The sequence below is a fragment of the Balaenoptera acutorostrata genome, chromosome 3 (assembly GCF_949987535.1).
Source record: "Balaenoptera acutorostrata chromosome 3, mBalAcu1.1, whole genome shotgun sequence".
Lineage (NCBI taxonomy): Eukaryota > Metazoa > Chordata > Mammalia > Artiodactyla > Balaenopteridae > Balaenoptera > Balaenoptera acutorostrata.
In genome coordinates, this window is record NC_080066.1 from 73,128,711 (window position 1) to 73,148,188 (window position 19,478).

Sequence of the window (19,478 nt, forward strand, 5' to 3'; positions counted from 1 at the left end):
GGCCAGGCCAGCACAGAGACCCCTTTGAACGCCCTCGGCTTGTGCTGACCACACTCGGGCCTCTTGCCGGCATGCTCCCTCCTGGGCACAGACAGTGAAGCTTCTTGGAACTCAGAAGGTGTAGGAATTCTGGGATGACTTTGTCTAGAGGCAGAGTGCCTGGTTCTGTTGTCAGTGGGATAAAGTGCTAAGTCCTTATCAGTCCTTCACATTTTTAACATGGACCAGTCTACTGAGGACATGCTTTGATGGGCGGCAAAAAGATGTTCAGAACGCAAGGCTTTGCGATCAGAAAGCAAGACTCTCAGAGAACCCTGGGCAGCTGAGGGAAACAGGGCAGAAATAAAAGTGAAAGCTGGCCTCCTCTGCAGGAGAATTGCTTTTGTCCCTCTTACTATAAGAGATGTGTTTAAAACTCCTTCCCTAAAGAAGTAGGAGTAAGAGTTAAATAGATTAAGAGACCCTCAGAACAGGTAGCTGAGGTAGACAGAGAAAAGGAAATTCCAGTTCCATAGGGAAGCAGGAGCAGAAGCTCGTGAACTCCTGCGGAGAGGAAGTAACTATACCTGGCTATACCTGGGCACTTCTTGGTTAGGAGTATTCCAGACCTGTTTCCCAACTGCTCCCCGGCCTAAAGCAAAAAGCACCACCATTCTGAGTCATGTGACCCGATTTTAAAGTATTTTATTACATAATCTTTTCATGGTACCATCAGGAGTAACAGAAAATGTTATTCCCAGTTCCTAACCACATCCTGAAAAATATACATTTGTATTTATATATTTATATCAATACTCCACCCCTATCCCATAATTCCACCACCTAGTATAGGTTTTTTGCTTAAAGCAAGAAACTATTCTCTCAGGTAAGAAAATATATATGGAAGCTAAATGAAGGACCGGTTAGAGTGACTGGGGACAGCTTGGCCATGGGGGCAGGGAGGAAGGGGTGAAGTCCAGGCTAGGCAGGATGCATCACTGGGGTCCAGCAGAGGTGGAGGAGGACAGTGTATAAAAAGGCAGCGTCAGGCAGGTGGGCTCTGGTGTCCTTGGTCCATTAGGAGATGGCCTTTGCCTCAGGAAGGAAGGCTTCCCAGTACTTTGCCAGCTGCAAAGAAGTGGGGTCAGTAAGCAAGTGCCCCCATTTAGTGGCAGAGCCTGAGCCTGGAAGGGGAACAAGCACAGTGCCAGGGCACTCTCCCAAGTGCCTCAGCCACCCACAGGGAGGCCTGGGCTAAGGCCAAACTGAGGAAATGGCTTCGATGACAGTGGACCTTGGGACAGATTGGCCAGCCACCCACACTGCCCTTACCTCTCTAGACTGAGGGAAGCATCAAGTGCAAGGGCAATATCTGAAGACAGTCCTGGTTCTACCCTGGAGGAAGTACCCCCTGGGGGCCACAGCTTGGCTCAGCTCAGTCAGCTCCTCACAGGGGGCCACTGTTTCACATATTGATCGGGGCCTCAGCCTCAAGAGGGTTAGGGGGTATCACGGGGTTACAGGGAGAGGAGAGTTGGGGTTTGTTCTTAAAAACTAACTCATTGTAGGATTAGGGCAACCCTGCCTAGCAAGAGACCCTACTGGATGCGCCACGTTAGAGAACCAGGACCTACTTTCAAGTATTGACTCAGCAGGGCCCAGCCCCTCTGAAGCAGGGCCAGATCATCCTGTCACCAAAGCCACAAGTAGGCAGCTGGCCTTCGGAGCAAGCAGGAGAGGATGAAAGCCATGCATAAGTTACATACCTGCTGCTGTGAATACAGGAGTGTCTCAAGGTACTTGATCACGTGGTTTTTGAAGTCCTTGGATTTCTCTTTCTAAAGGAGACAGGATTCTACACTGACCATCCAGACAGTTGCTCCTTCCCCTCTTGATAGGGTGCTGACGTTTTTTGCTGACCAAGGCTGAGCACAGCCTCAGAAAGTAGAGGCAGCAGCTGGATTGGCTATAATTTCCAGCCAAATAGCCTCTTGCAAGGTTTTCTTGAATAGTGGCAGGGTGGGGAAGGGGAGTAGAGGGTTTATGACAGCTGCAAGCTTTGTTTTGTGTCTAACTGCTCTGGTCCAGCAACAAGTGTAGGACAGCCACTTTGCCTCAGGAACAAACACACGAACATGAACACACACACACACACACACACACACACACAGAAGGCCACGCCTGTTCACAATAGCTGCCAAGTCACTGGCACCGCCATCTATCTCCCTACCTAATAGAGACTTGGATAAAACCAACAATGTTACTAAACCAGGCACTGCACACTCGTGAGAAGTAGGATCTTCTATCTCACCTCAAACCGTATCACTTCTTTTCGGACCACAGTTGAAATCCTCTCAAAGTCCCTTTCGTACTGAGTCACCCGAGACTCCCACTGGGAAGAAAAGGAAAGAAAGGATCACTTAATACATTATGGTATTACTATTAAGTCTTTACCTTTGAATAGAAATTCCGTATCTGAGACCTCAATTGGCATTTGTCTGTCCCTCTGGGTAAGATTAGATGTGGAGATTCAGCACGTAAGCCAGAGTCCAGTAGAAGGCCATCTTTCGGGCTGGCTGGGAAAGAGATGCCATGTGCCTCAGGCCAAGCCTGGTTCCTAAGAAAGCTCTGGTACCCCAGAGGCTCTGGTTTAGGTACTCGCCAGCAAAGCTGGGAGCCCCAGAGAACTGAATTTAGTTCTCACCGGGGGGGCACATCTGAATCATCTTGGAGCTTTTCAAAGACCCAGCCAGGACTGCTCCTGCAGAGAGTCTAATTTGGCAAGTTTGAGTGGAACAGGAAAGGAGAAGGAGGGCCAGGTCTCAGGGTAAGCCTGGATCATTCTCAGAGGCTTCCCCAGCAGCTGTCCTTTAGACTCAATCAGTTCTCTTGCCTGCTGTGGGGTTCTAAGCATCTGGGTGGGATGGGACCCAGGCTCATGCAGGAGCCAGCAGAACACCCCTGCTGGGCTGCCTTGGGGGCCTCACCTCTACGATCTCATCCTTGGCCTGTTGCAGCTTGTCAGGCTTGTTGGCCCACAGCAGCCGAGCCTCAGCCTCCCGCTTCTTCTGCAGTGTGGCTTGAGCATCCTGCCAGCGCTGCCACATCTTCATGCGCTGGTCAAAGGCGGCCTGTGAAGGTGGAGGTTGGGGAAGAGCACAACCAGCCCTTCAGGAGCTCTGCTGGCTCTGCCTCGGGGGGCTCTCCCAGCAGCTGTGCTAGGGAAGGACCCAGCAAGGGCAGGTTCTGCAGCCACGTGTTAGTGCCCAGCTGGAAGTTTAACATCCAAAAGCACAAGCTTGGGTAAGACTCCTCTGCAAGGATCCAGTGGGCCAGCACCATGCTGCTTCATGCTACTCCCAAGGCTGGATGGCTGGGAGCACAGTAGGTGGCCTGATGCCGGTACTCAGTCCTACGGCTTTTGAACTGCCTCTCTCAGATCAGTCAGTTCATGAGTCTACACACTTTCCCTGAGTGTCTGCCATGTGCCAGGAGCTAAGAGTACAATGGGGAATGAAACACAGGGGCCTGCTTTCATGGAGCTTGTAATCTAACAGGAAAGGCTGACACTGTATTACTAATTGCCAATAAGTAATTATAAGTATGCAGAGTACAGAGAAAACAAGCACAGTACTGTAATAAAACTGGGGACCTAGCTTAGCCTGGGAGATACATTAGGGAAGGCCAACCTAAGGAAGCAACCTTTAAACGATACCCAAACAATATACAGGGTTAGCTTAACAGATCTCCCCACCCCTGCCCAGCTTAACAGATCTTTAAATAAACACTTAAACCTACCACAGGGACACACTGCTTTCATCTCATCCATACATTCAACTGTTCTAGGCTATCAAGGCCCCCAAGAAGCTCTCCAAAGTCCACTTGCTGGTTTTCCATGTTTCTAGTTCCTTGACCACAATCAGCATTTCCAAAGGACAGCTGTTTGGCCTAACAAAACTATCCTGCACCACCACTGGCTTTGTAGGCTTCAAGAGGCCTGGACGAAAGACCTGTGTCTGGGGCAGCCTCCCAGCCCTGCTCCTTTTGCTCCCCTTCCCTACGAGTTCCCTGGATGTTTTCTAGGCCTCCTTAGTGCAGGCCTTTGCCAAGACTTGAGCCTTAGGGAGTGAAATGACACCAAAGTTACCTTCCCCTGCATTGTCATTGCTGCTCACCTCAATTTCTAAACAGCTGAATGTCAAAGGATTAGGTAAAGGGTGACCTCAAATCCAACCTAACCCCCTGGGCTAACTGTGGTACAGCTGCAGGTTCAGCAGAAAAGAAACATCTGTTCATCTCTCCAATCCCACGGCTAGCTCATTATTACGAGGAGGGCAGGTGAGGGGTCTCTGAAAAAAGACCAGCCTGCAGTTCTGTGCTCTAAGGCGAGCTGCCCCAGCTAGGCCTCCCTCACCCCTGTCCATACAGGCTCACCTGGCTTGAAGGTCATATCCAAGTGCTGAGCTCTCCAGAGACCCCAAACAATACTGCTCTCTGAAAGCTTCCCCAGAGAGAACCCTTCCCTGGGACGGCTCTCCAGTCTAAGTAGTCTGACCAGTTCCAAGAATTCCCAAGCAGGTTATTTTTTCAGCCTCTTATCACTCTGGAGTTAGCAGCAAACCAAAGAGCAAGGGGAGAGGACAATGAGCAATCTCACAGGCTATACTAAGCACCTCTACCGCGGAGGAAATGAGAGCCCTGGGTGCAGCCTGGCTCTTGACAATACAGGAGCTCTCTGGCGAGGGTGAGGTTGGGGACGGGGAGTGCGGGTGGCTCTGTTCCAACTCAGAGGCTCATACATTCTGGTCCCAACCTGGATCGGGCAGACTCAGGCCCTTTTAGGGCAGGCGCCAGGCTCCCTCTTGGCTCTTTCCTCTGTCTCAGGGAGGCCATGTGAGAGCTAATATCACTGCCCGGTGAAGCTTCCTTGGCCACTCTGAAAGGTCAGGGGAAACCAGAGTGCCCTGGTCACCAGAAGAGAAGGTGAGGTGCTCGACCTGAGGGGCAGGCTGCAGTGTTGCTACCGGTGTGGTCAGCAAAGCTCACAGAGGGCTCTGGTGACAAGCTCTCTCGGCCCCCTGGCCACACTCCTCCAGGCAGCGCCAAGCCAGTTCTGTGTAGTTACCTGACTGCCCACATTGGAGGGACAAGTGGAAGCCAGCAAGAGCTCTTACCAGGGCAAAGCCACCGCTTACTGTTAAGGAGGCAAAGACCAAAGGACTGAGGAAGTCACTGCTCCAGGGGGCCAAGACCACAGGTCTGTAATAAGCCTTGCTTGAAGAAAGGAGCATAGAGGATACTGTCCAGCTTCAACAATAAGGAGGGCCCTACTTGGAAATTCAAGAGTGGTCTTTTCTCCAAATTCATTTAAGAAACTGGCTGTGGGCCTCAATGTGACTCAGTGATAACTAAGAGTTTAATGGACTTTTTGGTTCACGAGACACCTTCTCTTTTGAGAGTAGAAAAAATTATTTCGAGCTATAATGGATGAAACCATCTTGGGAACGGGAAGAGCAAAGGAAAAGACAAATTAAATCAAGTGGAGGAGAAAGAGGAAAGGAATGAGAAGCTTACGCGGACTATGGCCAGGAGGCGAATATAGTCACTCAGGAGCTCAGCAAGGAGGAAGAAGTCATTGTTGGCCTGTTCCTGGTGGAGCTGCTCGATCTTTTCTTCCACCTCAGCCAGCTGGGAGAGTGCCCGTGACAATGCTGTGTTGTCTTCAGAGCTCCCGAGCATGGCGAGACTCTTTGCAAACTGCGATGTGTTCAGCGCTAGCTCTGGAAGGAGGAAGACAGCAGAGGCCTCTGATCTCCCAAGGAAAAGGGACAAGTCGGCCGGCACTGCAATGGATGCCTTAGCAATGCTGGCCCCGCACGTCTGGCAACTGTGGGCTCTGCAACCTAGTCACTTACACCACAGCCAACTGTATTCAGAAAGTGAGGGCAATGCAGCTCGGTCATGTGAGCAGGGAGAGGTAACTGCTGTCCTTAGTTTCCCTAGGTTAGGCTTACTTGGAAGAAGCAGCTCCAATATTCCTGGAGAACCAGGGGCCAGTTAATAAAAACAGGCCAATGGCATGATTCTGATTTTTACGTTAGCGCTTGTGGTAAGCAGCCTTCTGCAAGAGTGAGTGTATGCACACTGCATAGTTTTGCATGCCCCAGAGCAGGACAACTTTCTTTTGTATTTTAAGCTTTGGTTCACTCTCCCCGCCCCCCTCCCCATCTCTTTAAAAATGTAAAAACCATTCCCAGCCCAGAGCAATAGGCCCATGGCCAGATACGGCCCATGGGCTGGGTCATATTCTGCCAACCCTTACATTGCCCTCATTCTAATGGTTTTCTGCCTGTTTAGAGTTCTGATTATCAGCATGTTTAAGGCAGAAAAGGAAAGCATTCAAACTTGGCAAATTTCACTAGCTCTTAAGTAAATCTCACCAAAGAAAGGTGAAGAAGGGTTAAGAGACATATATGGTTTCCCGCATTTACATATTGCTCGTTGGACCATGTAGCTAAGGCATGTAACATCATTTTGGATATAAGCCACCAACTCAAATGCCACCAACAGAAGCCTACATCCCAGGTCAAGCTGTAACTGGGATGGCTTCCCTGTACCTCTCCCAGGTAAAGAGTACAATGTCCTCAGTGGTGGAGTCATGTTTCTTGCCAGGAGATGCAGGGCATATCTTTTCGATAAGAACATCAAGGACCAGGTGGGCTGAGAATTTCAACTTGAATGGCTGAGAGGCTTGGGAACAGCATACCCTCCCATCTCCAGCTCACTGGAGACATCAGTTTCCCCCAGTTCCAAGTGCATTTTGGAGGTTTGTTACCTTTCCTGTGGTTGACTAGAGTTTCTACAACGGCATGCAGTTTCCGTAAGCGCTGTTCCTCACACTCTACCTCCTGGAGCTTCTCCTCAAACCACTGAAACACACAGGCCCAGAGCTTTAAAGGAGGCTACTCATACAGGTGTAGAGCAGTCTTTCCTTAGCAGTTTTTTGTTCGTTTGTTTTTTAAAGGGACTGAATTATCATAAAAAGAAAGTCTCTAATCTCAGAAATTTCAGGACTCCTCAAGGCTTCTGACCCATAAGCCTGAGGGGGTAGGGAAAGCTGAGAGGCACAGGGCTACTCACAATGTCTGATTCATTCATCTTGATGGTCATTTTGCTGACTGCATCTGTGGCTTTGTTGAACATCTTGAGGAGACCAGCACCACTGAATGTCTGGGTACCCACGGCGCGTGGCAGCTACAAGACCAAGAAGGCAGGGTGGCAAGTTATCTGCTGCCCCTATTTTAGGTTCAGAAGAATTAGTATCCATCAGATGGCATGCCCAAAACTTGCCAAACAAATTATTTGAACTGTAGCTTGTTATTTTCAAAGGCAGTTAGACAAATCCATAACTAGCATGTAGAGAGAAAAAAAAATCAAAGGACCACATTAAATAGAATCAGCAAAATTTTCAGCTTCCGATATTGTGTGTGGAAAGAAAGCAGAGTGTGTTACGTGGCCAGGTGACCTCACGTCGAGACTGTCTGCCCACCTAGGCAAGAACTGCTTAAATACCAAACACGCTTTTGTTAAAAGTCAGAAGTTCTTTTGGATGCATACTCTGCACACAGCTAGACTTAAAATCTTGAGACACTTTGAAGTCGTGCTGCAATTCCATTTGGATTTTCCTCAGTGAACAAAAGGTCCAAGGACAAGAACATAATTTATTCAGATTGAGGTTACTTTTAGGGACAATCTAGTTAAGTCAAGCATGTCGAATACTCAGAAACAGTTTGACTAGTTCAGTCTTCCCACTCCTTTCCGAAGGCATGAAAGGGATGCTGAAGAATCCATAGTGTATATAGTATACCACGCTGAACAATTAGATTTTAGTGCCCAGGACTCTTGAGGCACTGGTTCTCAACTCAGGGCCATTTTGCCCCCTAAGGGACATTTGGCCATGTCTGGGGATAATTTTGCTTATTAAAACTGGGGGCAGGGGGGACTTCCCTGGCAGCGCAGTGGTTAAGAATCCACCTGCCAATGCAGGGGACACGGGTTCGAGCCCTGGTCCGGGAAGATCCCAGATGCCGTGGAGCAACTGGGCCCGTGAGCCACAACTACTGAGCCTGCGCTCTAGAGCCCGTGCACCACAAGTACTGAGCCCGCGTGCCTAGAGCCTGTGCTCCGCAACAAGAGAAGCCACCACAATGAGAAGTCCAGGCACCACAATGAAGAGTAGCCCCCGCTCGCTGCAACTGGAAAAAGCCAGCATGCAACAACGAAGACCCAACGCAGCCAAAAATAAATAAATAAAATAAATAAATTAAAAAATAATAATAATAAAATAAAAAAATAAAACTGGGGACAGGGAGGTGGAGGAGGGTACGGGCATCTAGTGGGTGAGGCCAGGGATGCTGCTAACCCTACAATGCGCAGGACAGCCTCCACAACAAAGGATGATCCAGCCCAGACGTCAGCAGGGCCACTGGAGAGAAACCCTGCTCCAGGGCTGCCAAGCAGGGGTGAGGGCGTGAAAAGGAAAAGTGGATTTAGGAATCCCAGAGGAGAGGAAAGACTCAGCGCATTAGACAGAGAATTTTTAATTAAAAAAGTTCATTTTGGGGGGGGGAACCCATATACTTAGTACCATTTTCTTAATTAGAGTAATACATATGATATGCAAATTAAAGAAAAATGTAAAAATAAAAACAAAATGAAAAAAATAAATACAACAGTCCTACCCTGTCACTTATTTCCTTCTAGTTTTCTTTCCTATGAGATATAACATTTTTTTTAACATCTTTATTGGAGTATAATTGCTTTACAATGGTGTGTTAGTTTCTGCTTTATAACAAAGTGAATCAGTCATACATATACATATATTCCCATATCTCTTCCCTCTTGCATCTCCCTCCCTATCCCACCCCTCTAGGTGGTCACAAAGCACGGAGCTGATCTCCCTGTGCTATGCGGTTGCTTCCCACTAGCTATCTATTTTACGTTTATAACATTGTTTTATTCCAGTGTTTCTTTTGATCCTTAATGACTAACATAACATATTTCTTCAGCTGTATTTATATGCTGTTTCATATTTCACTTTTTATAATTCTTTTTTTAAATTGAAGTACAGTTGATTTACAGTATTGTGTTAGTTTCAGGTGTACAGCAAAGTGATTCAGTTATATTTTTTTTCCAGATTCTTTTCCATGATAGGTTATTACAAGATACTGAATACAGTTCCCTGTGTTATACAGTAAATCCTGTTGTTTATCTATTTTATATATAGTAGTGTATATCTGTTAATCTCATACACCTAATTTATTCCTCTCCCTCATAATTCTTTAAATGTATGCTTCCAATGAATTTCTGTATATTCTGTTTATGATGAGAATTAAGTATTTGTTGTATTGATATAGTTCACTTAATTCTCCAATTATTAGCAACTGAGCTGTCTCTAGTTTTTCACAATCATGAATAGCCTAAGCATAGCCTGTTAAAAAAGACTGTCCACTTGAATCAACACTTTTGCTATATGCTGGCAGTTCTGTGCTCTGTGGTAACTGGTTTTGAACTAAAACCCCTCAGCTCCTGGCACAAAATAAGCATCCAATTTGAGCCAAGTAGTAACCTATGAAAGACATTCCAAGGACCTGCCCAACAGGTCACTGTGTTGATCTAATAAGACAAAGACAAAACTAGATTGCAGTTTGACCTCTACAACCAGTTACTTTTGACTGCAGGCAGAGCTTCTTTTATTTCAGAGGCTGAAGAATACTTGTCACTTTTGGGCGCTTACAAACTAGGATGTAGTCTGAGACTAGGCTATACACGGGTGCTCAAATATTTGTTGAATGACTAGTTTCTTTTCACAGGGGCACATATGAATTGTGAAATTCAGTTTGTACAATACTAACCTCTTCTTTTTCCAAGAACTCCCTGACATCAGGGTCCTGTAACATGGTAGGATGATTCACAATCCTCTGAAGGTACCTACGGGGTAAGGAGTTATCTGGTTAGCTGACCTGGCCTCACAAGGTTTGGAGTATCATACAGTGCTGGCAGGGGTACAATGTCTCTCATTACTTTAAAATGTCCTCAGATAAGGCACTTAAGTACAAGCACACTCAAGTTCATATTCTTCATGTTTCCAAAAAGGGAAGAAAAATAACTGCTCAGAAAGAGACCTCAGAGCCATTCATGTTTGACTGTTGAAGAAGGAGAATTTGATTGCTCACTCAAGGTCAGGAAAGAAAAGAAGATGTTCTGTTCCTGAGGTGAGAAGGAAAGAGACTTAGGAAAGGTTAGAGATAATATGGAGGTGGGAATCTTTAATTCACTCAAGTTTCACCACTACTAACTCCAGCAAATATCTCATCGTAATTAAGTCTCAGTTTCAGCTTCTCATTTGTTCTCATGGTATTCAAGAAAATAGTTTTATGGTACTTACCTTTCTAGAGCAGCCCTCCGTTTTTCAAGAAATTCTGCAGAAGAAGAATCTTCCTTCCCAACTTTTACTTTTGTCATTCCTGGAACAGAATTTAAAAAGCAAAAAAACCCCCCATATATCATCATGAAAAGCATAAGGCTGTAAAAAAAAGCCCACAGGAGGAAGACAATGAGGACAGCTCTACAAAATACAACCAAAGTCCACGTCTATGTCACGAGCAGGCATGAACAAAAGGTTCTTTACATGACAGTCAATTTTTAAACTAGTCTTAAAGTGTTGAAGGTTCTACACTCTGGGATTTCCAGAGCATGTTTTCTAAAAGGGGGCCATGGGACTCTGAGTAAAGATTAACAGACATCAATTGATGGTAATGGGAAGATTCCTTGCCCCATCCCCTCATTCAGTTAGTACATTTCAATCTGGAAGGAACAGCAGTCATTGAAGACTCCAGGATACCAACACAAACACACACACAACTGTAGAAGCTAAAACCAGAGCCTCCTATTGCACTCAAAGAGAGAGACCATGTCAAAACATGCTATTTCTCTAGACCACGTGTAATTTATAGGAAAATGCTGGAAGTACTTTTTATTTTAATTAATTTTTGGCTGCATTGGGTCTTCATTGCTGTGCGCAGGCTTTCTCTAGTTGTGGTGAGCGGGGGCTACTCTTCCTTGCACTGCATGGGCTTCTCATTGTGGTGGTTTCTCTTGTTGCAGAGCACAGGCTCTAGGGCGTGTGGGCTTTAGTATTGTGGCTCGCGGGCTCTAGAGCACAGGCTCAGTAGTTGTGGCACACAGGCTTAGCTGCTCCACGGCATGTGGGATCTTCCCAGACCAGGGATCGAACCAGTGTCCCCTGCATTGGCAGGCGGATTTTTAACCACTGTGCCACCAGGGAAGTCCCAGAAATACTTCTTTTCTAACTGCAAGAGTCTACACTGTTATTAAAAGTAGTCTCATATACTAAGTAGAAAGTATATTGCAGAAAGAATGCAAAGGAAAGAATCTAAGTAGAATTAAAGACGACAGGCTTACCTATTAGGCTCTTCTCCGGGGGAGGAGGGACGATAAAGCCATTCTGGGAGTGTTTCTCTGAAAGCTTCTCATAAAGACCCAGAAAGTCACTAAATCTTCTTTTCACTGCAAACTGTTTACTTCTGAACATTGGTAAGCTCGTCTTGGGGACAGAAAAAATACAAGGCGATCTCATTTTAAATAGGGTATGAATGAGTATCTTGAAAGTCATCCAGCTGACATCAAGGGACTCTTCTTCCCAGATCCCTGTCCTTTAGCCACTTGGTAAATAACTTTCTCTGAGATTCTTACTCTTGTTTGTTTGTTTGTTTGTTTTTTGAGCTATAATCCCCTCTGGCTGTCTGGGAATCTATGGAGCCCTTCTCAGAATAATGATTTTAAGTGCATAAAATAACATACATTGGATTACAAAGGCAACTAATTAAGTTCAAATGCGGTTTTATTTGCAGGTTAAGGGCTCTTGCTCTAAGGAAAGAGATGTTGCAATCTAGTTTAAAGCTAGAATTCTATGGTCATCTATTAACCCAGTCATCCTGCACTGACTTATTAAGGATATTACCTGCTGGAATTAAAGCAGCCAAACGGAAGAAAAGACAGAGTAACCAATGCCCCTAAGGGGGAGGATCAGACAAAATGTCTACACTGTAGACACTTTAACCTCTAAAGTGTCCCAGGATCTAGAACACAGGGGCAGGTCAACAAGTAGTAGAGAGATAATATAAAGAAAACTTCTAGTAAAAAAGACTAGGCCTACATCATATTGAGAGATCATTTAATACTCACCAGACAGGCAAAATTTAAGGAGGTGGGGGCCTTGCCAACTGCTGGCAGAGAAGTGTGTCAATGGGAACTTTTACATATTGCTGATGGAAGTATAAACTGATACAAGGACTTTAAAAAGCAGTTTGTATTCCTTTTCTTCAACATTTGCATTACCTATGACCCAGGGGAACTATTCCTGAGTATATACCCAAAAGAAACTCTTCTTATATGTACACCAGGAGACATGTGCAAGTATGTTCACAGCTCATAATTACAAAAACTGGAAACATGCCAAATATTCACAACAGGAACATGAATGTATTATGCTATAATCACAAAATGGACTAATTAACTACAGCTACACACAACATGGATGGGTCTGAGGAACAATGGTAGTAAAGAAAGCACTATTTTCAGCATGATACCATTTTAATGAAACTCAAAAAAAAAAAAGCAAAACAGTACATTGTTTAGAGATACATATGGGAACACTTTTTAATAAAGGAAATGAGAGACAACTCAGGAGAGTGGTCGCCTCTAAGGTGTGAGGCAGGGGACAGGAGAGGGAGAAACACGCAGGTAGATTCAATGGTACTCATCTTAAGACTGGTGGTAGGTTCGGGGCTTCATTTTTTATGCTTCATAACCTGCATACAACAACGTGTAAGTTTTGTATGCATTAATATTATATAAAAAAGGAAGACCAGACCCGAGGGGCAAAAGGTTAGGGAAAGCATTAAAAGAAGTTCCACATAGGAAACCTCAGAAGAACTGATGATTTTTAAACAGGTGATACAGTTTGGGGTGATCTGCCAAACTAGCTCTAAGCCACATAGCTCTTAAGAGGGATGGTACTATATCAGATACACCACATGTCTTAATAAAACTTACAAAGTTTCACACTGAAGTGTTAGCTCTCTGGAAGAAAAGTGGAAAGGCTCAGATGAGATTACCAAGGGGATGCAGACTTGTTCCATCTTGAGTAAACTTGAAGGAAGATGTTGACAAAGAAACTAAAGAAATACCCAGAAATAATCTGAATGATGACCTTCTTGGTATGAGCACCCAAGTCTATTAAGGTGGTCATCAGCAGGGTCACTTGGACTCACCTGTGTTGTAACTTTGTAGGCCACATAGGCATTCATACCATCCCCTGTGGGGAGAACAAGAAAGCAGGAGAGGATTATTCTGTAAACCAAAGCAGAACTAATCTTGCTAACATTTAACCAGGAATCATAAGCCAGCCACAGGAGCTGTGTACAAGAAGGGATATCTGTTTCATCTCTAAGCTTTATATACTATCCTATAATCCAGTTCCTACTTTGTCTCAGGGCCTCCGTGGCGCATATCATGCCCCCATGGATGCTGGCTGGGCCCCAGTTTAAGTCAGACAAGAGAGTCAGCCTCCTGTTCCAAAGCCAGGCTCTATTTATACCCTCCACAAAGCAGCACTGGATACGGACAATCCATCGCTTGTTACCATGCCAATATTTGGGCTAGTTACACACATCTGTCTAAATCCAAACAATTCTCTTGCTGTATAAAGCAGGAGGAGGAGAAGGAAGCAAATGATGTAAAAGGAAACAAGAAGTTCTACCCTAAGCTAGCTCTGGGCTCCATTTGCTCTTTCAGAAGTACTGCGCCGGTCCCTCCACTGGTGCTGGGGGACACTGACCCCTCTCATCTAGCATGTTCACCCAGAGCAAAGGGCCTGGCAGGAAGACACTTCGACTGCCTGATGTCACACAAATCTCTCTTTCCTGGAGGAATTATTTTTCTGAAAAAGGCTTTGACTGTTAAATAATTTGGGATTCAAGCAATTGTTTTTCTCTGTGGTAGTGTCCTGACCTCAACCACTTAGGGACATAAAGGTACCATTGACTCCCTGAGCAGTGAAAAGACACACATTGGACTCGAGACAGACATAACTCCAGTGCTGGGCTCTGGCACGTTAGGCTGGTTTCATTCCCTTCCTCCCCACCCCCTGATTCTTCCCCACACCAACCAGGAAAACGTAGGTCAACAATTACTAGCTGCCAAAGCCTCTGAACTGGTCCTGGGGTAAGGGCCCAGAGTAGGAACGTGCAGTTCTAGACACGCAGGGTCACATATTACAACTTGGGTTCACTGAGATGGCTGGGAATAACTGCTTTTATAAATTACACAGAGAAGCTGGAGACTGTACAGGAAGAGAGGGCTTGCTTTCTCCATCTATCCAAGTCCTACCAAAAGAGCAATGTGACACAGACCTACTAGAGAATGGACATGAGGATATGGGGAGGGGGAAGGGTAAGCTGTGACAAAGTGAGAGAGTGGCATGGACACATATACACTACCAAACGTAAAATAGATAGCTAGTGGGAAGCAGCCGCATAGCACAGGGAGATCAGCTCGGTGCTTTGTGACCACCTAGAAGGGTGGGATAGGGAGGGTGGGAGGGAGGGAGACGCAAGAGGGAAGAGATATGGGAACATATGTATATATATAACTGATTCACTTTGTTATAAAGCAGAAACTAACACACCATTGTAAAGCAATTATACTGCAATAAAGATGTTAAAAAACAAACAAAAAAACCCAGAAACTATAAGTTAAGTTTTAGAAATTACTTTATATTGATTACCACTGTTACTTCTCTTCTAAACCACTTAAACTATATTGCCTAATACTACTAAGGATGCTTACCACTGATAAAAGGAAAAAATTCTAAATTTACTTTATAAACTTTCAAATTTTCATTCACAGTTGCATAGTCATGGTCAAATGTCCAAAAGGTCAATTCCATAATTTAGTGCCTGCAATTAGGAATGACTAAGTGCAAACATACATAAGAACACAGTAGCGAAGTAGGATCTTCAGACACTCTGCCTGCTTATCAGCTGTTTTTATTGAGGCAACGTGTAAGAAAAGAGACATACTTTCATGTCCAGAGCTTATTAAGATATGGAAATGTCCCAGAAATGCAGCAGTTTTAAATTTGTTAATTTCCTAAATAATTTCAGGAAGTTGAAAATGACATATGCAAATTACCAAGGCTCTAAAAAGCAATATCCTGGTAGTGAGATTCTAATTTATTTAGATGTGTGTGGGAATGAGAAGCTCATGTTGAGTAAACAGCCCACGCAAACAGAAGGTGCTGTTACAAAGATCAATATGAATCTTGAAGCATGAAAATGCTTTAAGTAGCTGGTTTCTTGGCATCGACATGACTAAGAATCTACTATGGTGCAAGGGGATGAAGGTTTATCACCAAAAGTGATTTGTGTTTAAATAAATCTGATCCATGGGATGTTTAAATTACTGTTACGTGTTGAACTGTGTCCCCCTAAAAAAGATATGTTGAAAATCCTAACCCATGGTACCTCAGAATGTGACCTGATTTGAAAACAGGGTCTTTATAGAAGAAATCAAGTGAAAATGGGGTCAGTAGGGTGGGCCTTAATTCAATATGACTGGTGTCTACATAAAAAAGGGACCTTTGGACAGAGACAGACACACATAAAGGGAAGATGATGTGAAGACACCAGGGAGAATGCCATGCGACAATGAAGGCAGAGATTGGAGTGATTCATCTATAAGTCAAGGAATGCCTGAGGCTCCAAATGCTAGAGGAGAGGCACGCAACAGTCCTTCTCTAGTGCCTTCAGAGGAAGCATGGCCTCACCAACACCATGACTTAAGACTTCTGGCCTTCAGAACTCTGAGAGAATAAATTTCTGTTGTTTTAAGCCACCCGTTTGTGGTACTTTGTTACAGAAGTCCTAGGAAACTAACACACTCCCTCCCTCTCCTGGTACAAACATCATGACTTTTAAATGTTAAAACAATTAGTTTTATTTACTTATAATTTATTTTATTCTACCAAGGATTTAAAGGAGCTAATAACTAGCCTAAAATCAATGTGCATATAGAATATTCATAAATATTAGAGAGGCAAGAGAGAATCCTAAACATGTAATCCAAAGTTCTGGTCCAGGTTCTACCACAGGCCATACATTGTGACCTGACAGGAAAGCTACATTTCATTTATTGGTTCTCAATTTCCTCTACTGGTGGATGAGGGAATTGTATAAGATGCTCATAAACATCCTACCAGTGCACCAGTCTAGGAAAAGTAAAACTCTACAGTTTAACGATAAACCATTTCGGCATAAAGTCTAATTAGATTTTAAAAATCCTTGTTCCTAGTTCAGAATAGACAAAGGATTGGAAATCCCATTTTTCCTCTTAACCATACAAATATCACCCCTACTTAATAGGAGGAAAAAGCTCTGTGCAGCCTCTTCTCTTAGGGACTATACCTGGAACAAGGAAAGTCGAGGCCTGTTGCTCTCCGCTCACTAAAAGGTCTCACAAGCTTGGGACACAGGAAGGCTATCCTAAAAATCCACATTCTGGTCAAAGTTAAGTATTGTGCTTTTTGAAAATCTAATTTCAATTTGATCAAAATTCAACCTGGGTTCTTTAATCTTTACCTATGAAAGAGAGATGCAGATTTCCCCACTTTATTAGAATATCAAGAGTACATAGTAAAAAGATATGTAACAAGAAATCCAAATTTCTTGAGGGAAAAATAAATCCAGCATCCCAAGATTTTAAAACATGTGTTTTTAGGGTGCTTAAATGGAATTTATGATCTCAAGAGGGAATAAAATGGTGTCAACAACTCTGTGGGAGAAGCCAATTTTGGGTTTTTAAAAAGGGATTCGAATAATATTTGATTTTCTGATTTTTCTTTCTTAAGCCAGAAAAGGCCTAAATAAGTACTGGTAACTACTGTTTCTGGCCTTGGAAGCATAGCAAGGGGCATAGTTTCATAGGAAAGATAATGATGAAGTACTTCACACTAGCTAGTTCAGCTCTGGAGGTAACCATTAAGAAATTAGCTAACTGTGCTTTCCACAGCCATATCCTAACATCACAGGGAGTCCCAAGTACACTTACCTATCTTCTCAGGATCAGTTATACCAACTGTCAAGTCAAATTGGTCTTCCTGTTCTTCTTCCTCTAGCTTTTAAAGAGAAGACAAATCGTGAGATACCCCAAAAAAGGCTATATTAATTTTACTCTGCATTAACATTACATCAATATAATAACATATATTAGATATAGATATATCCTTCTACACATCAATGTTCAGCTCTGTCCATTCCCAACAATCCTGATGAAGCAACTTCCACTACTTTAAGGTGGAGCTTGCGCGAAGGTCTTTGTTACATCTATTCTCTTAAAACATTATTTTGATCATAACGAATAATTACTAGGTTTTGGAAGACTTGCCTCTGTCAGGCTAAGGAGGGAATGAGGAGACACTATACTCTTGAATATGGGAGCTTCGGACACTAAATATCATTAATGACCATTGAAAGCCTCTGTGCCATCTTCTGGGTAACAGATACTCTGCCCAGGAAAGAGTCCTTTATTGGATTTTGGCTGTCCATTAACCATGAGTCTTCTTCAAGAGTCATAAATGTTATCTCAAGGTTCAAACTCAACTGAACTTCAGACTGGCAGCACAGTCCTAAACATCCAAAAGAAGACCAACAGCACAAATTCTCACCTCCTCATAGCTTGGCTGGGCCTTAGAAGAATTTGTGGCCTCCTGCGGAGGAAGAGAAATGAGTGTTTTGGCTGGCACCTTCTTCTGATTATTTTGTGTGCTGTCCAGGGATAGCTCCACTGTGGCATCTAAAAATAGTTGATATTTTATAATGAAAGAAGAGTCAGAAAAACTGTAAGCTAGAAAAAATGGACCTAAGATACAAATGCAGTAACACTGGGGAAAAAGTACTGTTTGCCACATCTGAGGATGACACTGTTGTTTTACCACAGTTTAAGAATGTTCACAATTACAGTTTTAGATCATCTTGCAAAGATTAAGTTATGTTTGATATACGCTGTCCAAGGGGGATAAAAAGATACTGCAATATCTGAAAATCTTTCTAATCAAAAGTTAAAAAAAAAAAGTGCTAAAGAGCTGTCTTTGTCTAGGAAAATCTCAGTTGAACAGAACAACTCATTCCCTAAGTGTTCTAGGGAGGGGACTTAAAAGAGCATTATGTACCATTTTTAGGCATTAAAATTTCTTAGGCAAATAATAAGAATGCACTCTCAACTTGGAGCAATGGAGCTAGACGTTCAAAACATAAATAACTAAGATTGTTTTTTTCTTTTTAATAAAGAAAAATATAAATATCCATTAGGGTTTGGCCTGATCAGTAAGTATTCAATTCTAGCCTTAGGGAATTCAAAGAGAACTGTTTCTTTTTCTTTTCTAGACTTTCATTTGGAGCTAAAATGAAACCAGAGAGAGGGGTCTATAAGGCATAACCAGGTCCTAGATCAATGTTATTATCATTAAAAGTTAATCATGTCTATAAACAAGGTTGCCAGACTGTCAGAATCCTATCAGGATTCTTTTCCTCATCAGGAAAAGAGAGGTGGTAATATAATCCAGCCCTACTGTAGGAGTACAAACCACACAAAAAGTATGCATAATGAACATGCTAGGGTGATAGGATTCTTTGAAGCAAGCAACCAGCTAAAGTATGTTTAAGATATTCATATCATGCAGGCACCACATAAATAATTAAGTTATCCAATCCAATAAATGTGATTGAAAACGAAACAGGAATTTAGCTAACTGTTTAGCTAAACAGGAATTTAGCTAAACATTTAAAACCTTTGGCTTATTAGAGTGCTACTAAAAGCCTTTTGAAGAGCTGTGCAGTTTTTATTGAGAGTCCTGTGACAAATGTGACAAAACTTACATCAAAAATTCTTTTTTCTTTGTACTCTTGATAAGAATAATGGAAGAGCCACTGGACTCCATCACAGAGATTCTGACCATCACTAAACTAATCATGTAGAAAGTATCAGAACATTTAAATTTCCACAGTCAATAACTGAAATATCTGAGAAACTACTCGAGTTCTAAACTAAATGTACCACTGTAGGCATTCCTTTCTATAGATATCTTATGTTCCTTTCTTAGTAATGAGGCAGGCATTGGCTGCTTATGAAAACAGTTGGGGAATGAAGTAAATCAGAACCTTCATCAGCAATAAATATGTCCCTAATAAAGATCTTCTACATGTTCATACGTAAAACCCAACCATGGGCGTAACTCAGTCACACCAAGATTTCAGGTCTTCTTAAAGGGCAAATCATATAAATGTTAAGTTCCCAAAGATAGAAAAACCTTCTTTGCAGTCTGCCATATAACTAGATGATTCATTATTTGCATTTCTCCT

At 43.4% G+C, this 19,478-nt stretch overlaps 1 protein-coding gene across 1 annotated transcript in view; it reads right to left on the minus strand.

The window, feature by feature from the left end:
• Positions 1–667: 667 nt before the first annotated feature.
• Positions 668–19,478, minus strand: part of SNX1 (sorting nexin 1) — a 35,853-nt gene continuing 17,042 nt past the window's right edge. Inside the window, exons 3-15 of the mRNA XM_007165988.3 lie at positions 17,786–17,913; positions 17,170–17,236; positions 13,335–13,378; positions 11,464–11,605; positions 10,427–10,505; positions 9,894–9,969; positions 7,120–7,233; positions 6,815–6,908; positions 5,554–5,759; positions 2,967–3,110; positions 2,291–2,371; positions 1,746–1,817; positions 668–1,107 (exon numbers count right to left, since the gene is read on the minus strand). Of these exons, the coding sequence (XP_007166050.1) occupies positions 1,057–1,107; positions 1,746–1,817; positions 2,291–2,371; positions 2,967–3,110; positions 5,554–5,759; positions 6,815–6,908; positions 7,120–7,233; positions 9,894–9,969; positions 10,427–10,505; positions 11,464–11,605; positions 13,335–13,378; positions 17,170–17,236; positions 17,786–17,913 (1,298 nt within the window). The 3' untranslated portion in view covers positions 668–1,056. The remainder of the gene's footprint in view (positions 1,108–1,745; positions 1,818–2,290; positions 2,372–2,966; positions 3,111–5,553; positions 5,760–6,814; positions 6,909–7,119; positions 7,234–9,893; positions 9,970–10,426; positions 10,506–11,463; positions 11,606–13,334; positions 13,379–17,169; positions 17,237–17,785; positions 17,914–19,478) is intronic.